The 10,519-nt window shown below is 38.7% G+C and overlaps 1 protein-coding gene across 4 annotated transcripts in view; it reads left to right on the top strand.

Annotated features, from left to right (window-relative positions):
• Positions 1-5,597, top strand: part of ZNF326 (zinc finger protein 326) — a 36,157-nt gene extending 30,560 nt beyond the window's left edge. For all 4 annotated transcript variants that reach the window (XM_072968271.1, XM_072968272.1, XM_072968273.1 and 1 more), the window contains one exon: positions 2,922-5,597. In XM_072968271.1, the coding sequence (XP_072824372.1) occupies positions 2,922-3,275 (354 nt within the window). In that variant the 3' untranslated portion in view covers positions 3,276-5,597. The remainder of the gene's footprint in view (positions 1-2,921) is intronic.
• Positions 5,598-10,519: the final 4,922 nt, after the last annotated feature.

The raw sequence follows: 10,519 nt of genomic DNA, 5'->3' as shown, positions 1-10,519 counted from the left end.
ATATCTCCATGGCGTTTTCAAGCTGCAGTTTACAGTCACTTCATGGGATGAGAGACATCACTAGTGGGGGTGTCTTGCTCATGTGCATGTTGTGGAGGAAGTCCCTGAACTGAGGAGAACTCTTCTAGAACCCTGTTCCTCCATGGGATCCCAGGACCAACAGTATTGACACTGCCTGCAAGCTCATTAGAAATGCAGTTTCTGTTCATGTCCAGGTTTTATTGAATAAGAATCTTCATTTTAACAAGATCCAAGTGAATCAGCACATACATGTTACAACATGAGAAGCGCTGGTGTCACATTACTCAGCGATGCTTTTTGTCCAGCAGTCCTGTCTGCTCTGTTTCCTGCTGCTGCTCCCCAGAGCGTCCTCTGCTCGTGATCTGCTCCGGTCACGGTTTAAAATGCTTTCATCTTCAAGTGCTCCCAGACTGGCAGAATACCTTTTAAACTCTTTGTCCCCTGAAAATAGTCATCTTATCAATTTCTCCCAATTCTCCAACTGTATCGTCTTGTTCTGCCTTCCCTTCCCGGCCCGGGCTCTCGTGGTCAGCCCTCTGACAATGCAGTGCTTCCGTTCTAAGATCCCTGACCGACTTGTTCTTCCACCACTGCAGTTCTCAGCTGTGCCATCTGTGGTTAGCTTTATTACCTGTCGTTCTTGTTAGAAGTGTCATGGAATTGTGCCTTTACTGTGTTTGCCGGATTTCCACTGCAGTTCCCAGTGATTTTATTCATTATCACCCAGTGTAGGGTGCTTCCTGTAGCGACTGTTTCAGACAGTTTCCACTCTTCACACATCCTGAGTTCATCCTTACTCCCTTCGCTTCCCATCTTCTTACCTCTTCTCTTGTTTTAGGGAGATTGAGGCCATTAGATGTGAGCTCTAGCTTTTCTGCTTTTTGCTTTAGATTTATGTATGTTTCCCTCACCTTTATTGTTGTCAGTGGAGGAAAATACTGTTTGGCCCTTAACTGTGTTCTTGTTTCATCAGTTCTCTCTCTCCTTACTTTTCATCTGATTTTTCTCTGTTTATTATCTTATTCCCCAAAGAGACATGGTTATGCGTTCCCTAAACTAAAAATGACTTAACTTTTCCTAGACTCCACCTCCTATCTTATTATCTGTTCTCTTACTACCATCCTTGGAAAGATATTTCACCCTACACTGTGCTCTCTGCTTCTTCTGTATTATGCACCCCTAGCATTTCCCAGTTGGAGATGTGTGATTAGAATCCCCAACGAAGGTAAAATCAAATAAAAAGCTGTCAAGGCCCCTTTTAATACCTTCTGAATTAGGGTTTCTCAAAAATGAATGTCTCCCTAAATGCTGCTTAAATACGCATATTACCAGACATCTTTCCTGGAAACTGTGATTCAGGAGGTTTAGGTCTTAAGTTAATTCAGGAATTTGTGTCTTAGCAAGAACTCCAGTACTTGATTAATTTAAGATCTGAAAGTATGAGGCCCGGGCCTGTGTTTTCTGGGAGCTTCAGAGGGAACTGGGAATCCAGAGTTCTTGCTGGGCAGTCGTTGCTCTCTGACTTCCACTTGCATCACACTCTCGAGATTACCAGTGCCTTAATTTTCAAAATAAAAATATTAATATATCATTATTTTAAACATACAAAAGTAAAAGGGATCGTATAATAAATGCCTCAAGTACCCGTACTCGGCTTTAGTAACTAGTCAGCTCTAGGGACCTTCTCCAGTTCTCTTCCGTTGTTACCTGTTTGCCTCATTTGACACAGCTGATCTGTCATTCAGTCTTGAAACTTTGTTTTTTGGATTATGTTGTGTTACCCTGGGTTTCCTCCTGCGCTGTGGATTCCTTTTCTAACCCTGTCCCCCATGTGCAGGCAACTTCAGCAGGGTTTATTCCCGGCTCTTTTCCTGCCTGCTCCCTCAGCGCCCCCCCCCCCCCCCCCGCCACCGCTGTCCTATTTAAGACCTGGTTTCACTGTTCACTCTGTGCCGCCAGTTCTGAAATCTAAATGTCTTACTTGGAAGTCTCTCTCTTGAGTTGCAAGCTTACAGTTTCCTATTAGACATCTTAGATTTTAATTAGATGCAGCCTATACCTGCCTCTTCCCCTTTCCCCATCTTAATTTACCTGTTCCGTTAATGGTGTCACTGTCTCTTTTGCCCTTTCCTGGGCTGTTAGAGTGGACTCCGCACTAGTGCTTCTTCTCTTGCTGCTCCAGCTCATCTTCCTACTTGGTGCATCGTTTTTTCAGTCTTTAGTTTCACACCTCTAAATTTTATTTTATTTTTTTCTTTTTCTTTTAAACATTTTTTATTGAGTTATAGTCATTTTACAATGTTGTGTCAAATTCCAGCGTAGAGCACAACCTTTCCTACTTGGTGCATCTTGAAGTGTAGCACCAGTCTTAATCTCCCCTACTTAGTGACCTCCCTGCCTTTTCACTTCTCACGTCACTCATACAGCCTTCTTATATGGTCCAATTTATGAGATACAATCCAGGTACACAGTGTAAGTATTTAAATAAAATACTAAAATAAAATTGTATCTGTGAATGTTTAGTAAATTCCAGATTTGCTTGTTTAAAGTAAAAGTAAGGCATGCTATCTGATACATACCTGATTTTTCATTTGAGTTTTGTTTAATTTTCATTTGAATTTTTTAAAGAGGACCTGCAACCGTAGTACATTGGATACTGGTATAATTAAGTAGAACATAAATCTTCATCTGCTTTGTTTTATGGAGTATAAAGTAATGACTTCAGGAATTTATATACTCACATAGGTATGAAATAGATGCTTAACAAGTATTAAACAGATTTGCCATAAGTTGAAATAAAAAGCTCTAAATAGTATTTTCAATGACACAGTAAATTAAAATTTCACTGATTAAAAAATGAATGTGCTGATGTTAAAAACTATTTTTCTTCATGATTTTAGGGTGAGAATCCTTTTGAAATTCAAGATCATTCTCAAGATCAACAAATAGAAGGAGATGAGGAGGAGGAAGAAAAGATTGATGAGCCTGTTGAAGAAGAGGAGGAAGAGGAGGAGGAAGAGGAGGAAGTGGGGGAAGGGGAGGAAGGGGAGGAAGTGGAGGAAGTGGGGGAAGGTGGAGGAGTAGAAGGAGTAGGGGACACAGAGGAAGGAGGGGACACAGAGGGAGTGGGGGAGGAGGGGGCTCTGGGGGGAGCAGAGGGAGGAGAGGGGGTCGGGGAAGGGGAGGACGCAGAGGAAGAAGAAGCCAAGGAGGAGCCTTTTGGCTTCCCTGTTGACCAACCTGAAGAAAATTAAATGTAAGGTGTTAGTCAGATTTAAAAGAAGCTTTAAATTTCTGTCCCAATGTGGAAAATGGTAAGAATTTTAATAGTTTAAATATGAGAGTTAACACCATGTTGCATGCATTCCACACATTACAATTTGTTTTATATAATTTCTAAACGTTTGACATTTGTTTAATAAAATGAAGGTAAGACTATTTTAGTTTTTATAGCTACCAAACTTAGATTCGATAAATTGTTTGTATAATTTTTAAGCTTAATTTTTATTACTTTATTGGTGTTAAGGATAACAGATGTGTATTGTTAGTATATCTATTCTAATCATTTGAACTTAAATGCTGCTCTTGGGAGTGTATATTCAAGTGTGCATTAATGTTTTGAATACTTACCCTAGAAGAGATAAATTGGGCAAGTATTTTGTGCTCTGTGTATTTTTTTACGGCATTGGACATTGAATAGTAATTTGCGTTAAGATACGCTTAAAGGCTTTTTGTGACCATGTTTCCCTTTGTAGCAATAAAACGTTTTTTACAAAAACTCCCTGGATTAGCAATTTTAAATGAAACAATTCATCAGTTAAATGAGTATATAAAATCAGGATTTGCCTTAACGTATGAGTTCAGCTCTCAAGTGTTTTAAGATAATTGAGAAGATGTGAATTAAAGAAAAAATTTACTTCGCTTTTTTTAAGTATAATTAAAATATTTTTTAACATATTTCAATTAGAGGTCAGTCTATAACTGACCTGTTTATACTTGTTTTAATTCATTTCTTTTCTCTGTGCCTGTGTCAGATCTTGAAATCTTCTTGGAAATATATTTGAATACAAATAATTTTTCATAGTTGTGTTAGTTCTTTTGTTATGCCTGTTTTTTGGTTGAAGAGTCAAGAAGCAAAAGTATCACTTTTTTAGAAAGAATCATTTCTCCCTTGAATATTTCTTTCATTTTTGTAGCTCATATGCTTACATACTCAACAAGAGAAGACGAGATTGATAGGTGATCTATTTCCAAGTGACCATCTACGTCACTGAAAAAAGCCGTGCTCTTATTTGAATCCTTCCTCTGGTCTCTTTTGAGAGGAGGACCCTTCCAGTGAACTTAGCTTCTCAAAATTCTGAGGCATTGAATGGACGAACATACGGATATGTTAAGTAATTCTGAAGCATTCAGTGGATGGATGGATGGGCATTTGTGGAGTTTCACAGATAATGTATCTTTTTGCATATAACAAGAGTTTTTGAAAAACAGTTTTTGAGGTCAATTTGGGTTTATTGTCATGGGCTAAATTTGCGTATCTGTAAGTTGGGAAAATCCCATAGGCATTTATATCCGTTTGTAAGGAACTGGAGCCAAATAAGAGGTTAGTTGAAGACTGGAGAAATCTGGATCCTATCCGGGAGTCTGCATCTACCCGCACAGGCCTCCGGAGCCTCGTGCTCAGGAGCGCAGGGCTTGATGAACCTTCTTGTTTCTCCTTTATTTTAAAGTACTTGTGGACGGGCTCAGGTGAAAATGATGTAAAAGCCTTTTAACCCTTTGGATTAAAATTACAGGCAGCCCTGCGTACCCGAGGGTTCTGCATCCTTGGATTCAACCGACTATGGATTGAAAATATTTAGGGGGAGAAAAGTTCCAAAAAATTCTAAAAAGCAAAACATGAATTTGCCAGAAACTGACAACAATTTAAATAGTATTTATATTTTACATTGCACTTACATTGTATTAGGTATTATAAGTAATCTAGAGATGATTCAAAGTATAAGAGGATTTTTTTAAGTTATATGCAAATACTTAACCATTTTATGTAAGGGACTTCAGCGTCCGTGGATTTTGGTATCTGCGAGAATCCTAGAACCAATCCCCCGTGGGTACTGAGGAATGAATCTGGCATTAGTAGAGTACTTAAAAAAAAAAAAAAAAAAAGACTGCCCTGAGTAATTTGATTGATATGTAGAACTTTTGGAAAGAATTCTGTATAACAAGAATCTGTATAACAACCTCTAAGTAAGCATTTGAGTGTGAGAGATAACAAAGAACATCTTAGTACTGAGTTTTGTGAAACGTGTTAAGACCTTTATTCAGATTAGCTTATTTGCAAGATGTTAATAAAGTATATTTTGTTATTGTGCTTAATTCAGGAATTTAAACTTTTGTATATCTTACTGGATAATTTGTAGGCAGTTTACTTTGCTGGCAGGTTAATTTCTGTGATCCTTCAGTGTTTATATTTTCACTGTTTTTGTGATAAGGATTTATGTAGTATCTTTAATAAGCTTTCAACTTCTGTTACCCAGGCATTATTTGTTTTCTTTATTAAAAGGCTAAACGTGTCAGCTTTCTTTTGCAGACTCTTCATCCTTCAAGGTACCTTGAACATTAGAAGAAGCTTTTCTGAGGAAACATAAGGATAGTAGTTCTTACATTTTTGTAGAAGTGAGAGTTTGGGGCCACCTGTACTACAGGTGTACTAGATCATATTCTTTGGAGATGATGTGTTTTTAAAAAATATCCCAGGTGATTCTCATAGTAGTGGTCAGTGATTGCATTTTGAGAATATTTGTGGTCGCTTCAAACAAACTGTAGTACCTACAGCTCCTGTCTGTTAATAAATGAGTGTAAGTTTGGGAGATTCTCCATAGTATTTCACAGAAACACTGGCATGACCTGTTACAGGCCTCTGTGGGTCAGAAGACTGGGCCTTGTTTTTGTTTTTGTCCCCCCCCATTAGATTATTTAATTCCTATAAGCATTTTGTAAAGTTGTGGTAATAGGAGGAGTAGTTTGCCCATATAATAAGCTTGCTTTCGTGTTATTCCCCTACTTGAAGTCCTTCATTGGCTTTTAATACCAGGTAGTATAAACATCCTAATCGCTTTGCTGTGGCAGTCATGGTGCTGTGTGTTTTGTTCCTTGCCTGCTTCTCCAGCCTTAGATCTCAGCCTTACCATGTTTATATTAACTTCCTGTCCGCATAAACGTTTGAATTTATGATCCTACTTCAGGAGGTAAGAGTGATCCCTAGAGTTGCCGAGACCTGACTGTAACTTGACCGTATTGTAGCACTCAGACACTGTGTTTGTACTTCATAATGTCACACTATTGTAAAATATACTTACTTATTTCATATACTATCTATTATGTTTTATAATAGTGTAATATAATATCGTATCTAAAAAACCTTTAATCCTTTCTAAGAATGAGGTGAAAATAACTGCAAATGTCTACAGAAATTTGTATCCAAAAAGTCTTGGACATGCATGTAGAAAAAAGTACTAGAAAGGCAGATATTGGTAGGACACTTTAAAATGTATTTAAGAACTCTGTTTTTATTGGCAAGATTGTTCTTATTGTAGAGATAGTGTCAAGTTATCTTGTTATCAGACTTACCTTATTTAACATTTGCTTCACCTACCAAATTGTCCTTGTTTTGGAGTCAAACTTTTTTTAATGTATATGTAAAATATACATTGTGTAAAATTTACCACTTTCATTTTTTTTGAATGTACTATTCAGAGGCATTAATGACAAGCAAACTTTTGATTACAGTTTGACATCCATTGTCATTCTCCCAGTGGACAAAAAAGAGTAGTCATGCTGGCAGAAGTGTTTCAGTCCAGTTGACAGTTACAGTTCATGTAATAAATGGACAATTTGCCCTTGACAGTTAGAGTTCCTACCCTGATAGCTGGATCACTGTTTAAATCAGGGAGCCTGCAAGGCCTGGGGCAGCTTTTTGGCTGTGGTGAATTCAGTCAGCACTGCACCATCTGAGGGCTCCTCGGAAACAGTCATACGGAAACCGTCATACTTGTCTCTTCCAACTTTTTTCCTTCTGATTTTCCTAGTTTTTTGTTTGTTTCTATTTAAAAAAATTTTTTTAAATTGTATAGTAGGGGTAGAGGTGAGGTGGTATTGACAGTGATGGGAGATGGTCCCTCTGGTGACGGAGTGGGGAAGAAAAGTATGAATTTGGGGAGAGTTCCAGATTGAAGTGGCAGGCTGGATTCAAGTCACTGTCTTCTAAAGTTCTGCTAAAATTACACAAGATACACAGTGACAAAAAATTACAACAGTAAAGATAAACCCAGAGCCTCGTTGGAAGCACAACAAGGGAGTGCTGTGAGGCACTTCTAGAAGATGGAAAACCAGGAGCCAGATCTTGGTGAGGAGAAGCAGCCATGGCCACAGGCAGATGACAGTAGGGAATGGCCTGCATGTTCAGAGGCCGCTGTGAGTGGATGGCTGCAGTCTGTGTGGTGAGGCAGTTTTAGAGGACTGAGTGGTTGTGCTTGCCTCTGGCTCAGAGCAGTTGGTCCACGGAGTCCCGTCAAGTGAGAGCCATGACACAGCATGCTGTTTGCCAAGAGGAGTGAGACTTCTGATACAGGAGCATCCCAGAGGACACACACAGGGGCCGTCAGAATGTGGCAGCGTCTTGTGTGTTTTGTGGACACCACAAGAAGCTTTGGTTCCTCATACTTAGGAAACAGACAGACGAAAACCTGGTAGCTCTCCATTTCCCATTTTTCCTCCTAACTGTTCCACCCTCCTGCCTCAGCAATTCCTTCCTTGTCAGCAGAGTCGGCCAGGGGATTTCACTCAGACCGAGAAAACAAACTTCAGGTGACCGCACTTAAAACCTAGCACTTGGCAGACCGCCATTAGTTCGCCAGCCTCCCAGTGCCTGCTTTCATCTGGATTTTACGTTTGTAAAGGGTTGTGAGGAACAAAGACGACATGATAGAGTCCTAATGCGGCTCTCAAAGCCTAAAGGACTTTGCTGACTGTCCCTTCACAGAAAAAGTCTGCTGGTTCCTTGCTTTCTCCTTTTACACAGACAACCTAGGAGCAACAAACTGCGAAGGAAAAGAGCAACATGAGAGAGAAGCAGTAACCTTCAAGCAGAAATAATTTCTGGGGAAACAGTGCAGGGGGGAGAAAGAACGTTAGCGTAAGCATGATTAGCATTACATGTAATAATTAGTAATCATAATAGTTTTATATGTAATCCTTAGATATGGTGTTTTATATATAATCTTCAAAGATTTGAGAGGTTTTTGCACTAATTTAAAAAAATGTAAACTATGAAAAAGATATATCTTGGAAATAAAAAAATGAAAATACCTATTTCAGGCCAAGCAGGTGAATAAACATGAGCGAAGATCAGATTACTGACCTAGGATTTGAGCCCAGGGATACTTCCAGAACTTCTGAGAAAAGATCAGATAGGCGGAAATGATTAATGAAAAGTTAAGACCCATGGGATACTCAGGTGAATAGCATCCATTTAAAATAAAAATTGGTGAGGTTAGGAGCCATACAGAGGGAGAATTCACCATTGACTCCTGCGTACATGACAGTTCCAGGCCCACGGTGAGTGATCAATATTTTTGAATGAATCAGTGAAGGTATGCATAAAAGTTCTAGAAGGTGAGAACTGAAGAAAAGAAGTAATAGGGGAAAAAATTATGATGAAAGACTGACCTCATGTTAAAAAGCCTAAGTACTGAGAAAAAATAATGAGAAAGGAGACACTTTAAAAATACACCCTGACAAAATCTATGTAATCCCAGGATAAACAAACGATCTCGGAATGTCTAAAGAGAAACAACCTGCATGTAAGGGGGAAAGAGTCCCACTGGTCTCAGTTTTACTCTTAACACCATGAAGAATGACTGAGGCAGACCGCAAGGAAGTCCTGTAGGCTGCGTCCTGTCGTCACAGTACGGTGAACTGGAAATCAACGAGTGGGCAGCAATCAGTGGACATCTAATCGATGTAAGAGAAGTCTCTGCCTTGTAATGCTTGAATTTAAAAGAAAAATGAAATTTCAAGGAAGAATTTCTATTTTCTTTAATCTGTTTCAGTTAACACAGAAATCTGAAACACCTCTCAGTTTGGTCTCTGAGGCTAGCATGACCCTTATTCCAGAAGGTTGTGTGTCAAAGACAACTATAGATCAATCTCACTTAGGAACAAATGGAATCATTGAAAAAACATTGGCAAATTAAATCTAAAAGAACACAGCCATGGCAAAGTAGGGTTTATCCAAGAATACAAAATAATCTGTTAATGTAACTTAAAACATTGGGAAATCTATTTATTGTTACTTTTTAAAAAGGCAGATCTAATGAGGAAAAAAAACTCATGATAATCTCGACAGATGCTAGAAAAACATTTCCTAAAATTTAACACTCATTCCAGATGTGAATCTTGTGAAGCTAGGGATAGAAAGAAAACTTGACTGAGGACATCTACCAGAACCCTTCAGCAAACGTCCACATTCAAGTCAGGATCAAGCCTGTTGGCTACAGAACAATCACTTACCCGCAAGAAACAGAAATACCAGGAAGGGACAGCATAGTCGTCATTTCAGGCAATGTGGTTGTGGAAGTGGCACCTCCAAGAGCATCGAGTGGAAACTATTAGAAATAGAAGAAGGTAGTTGTGTTTAACAGTTCAGCATTGCAAGAATCTGTAGCATTCCGTGGATTGAAATGGGCCAATTGGAAGTGTGATTTTAAAAACCCTATTTGCTGTTAAAAATCTGAACTGTATACTATTTAGGAATAAACAACAGGAAAGTGCAAGATCTGTATGGGGAAAATTACACATTTTAATGAAGGGTATTTACATGTCCTGAATAAATAAACATTCTATATTCTTGCTTGTAAAAACTCAGTATTGTCCAGATGACAGTTATCTTCAAATGAATTCATAAATTAATTATAATCCCAATGGGATTTCATTACTTAGTTGTTAGTGATTAAGCTGTGAGAGGAAAGTTTTAAAAATGTGAAGTGGCTTAAGATTGAAATGTCTTTCTCATAAAAGTTCAGGTGGGTAAAGCAGGGCTGGTGGTGCCCTTCTGGGTGTCGGAGTCTGAGGCTCCCTCTATACTGTTGTGCCGTCTTCCAGCCTCTGATCTCCAGTCATCTTGTTTATATTCCGGTCAGTGGAGAGGAAGAAGAGAAGAAAGTAACACAGCTTCACTCTAAGAACAGGTACCAGATACTGCTCCTGCATTTCTACATTAATCTTGGTGGTGGAAATAATAAGTAATCTATAACAGGAATAGAAAAGAGTTTTATTTGAGCCAAACAGGACAACAGCCTGAGATACACAGATTCAAGAAGCACTTGAATTGTGTTCACCAGACTAAAATGGAGGGAGGCTTAGAAAGGCAAAACCTGCAAAATTTTAAAATTGTTTGTCAAGAATTTTAATTGGGGCTGGCGAGAAGTATTGGTGCTTG

The sequence above is a fragment of the Vicugna pacos genome, chromosome 9, assembly GCF_048564905.1.
Source record: "Vicugna pacos chromosome 9, VicPac4, whole genome shotgun sequence".
Taxonomy (NCBI): Eukaryota; Metazoa; Chordata; class Mammalia; order Artiodactyla; family Camelidae; genus Vicugna; species Vicugna pacos.
Note: the sequence above shows the minus strand (reverse complement) of the source record. Positions and strands in the feature narration are given on the sequence as shown.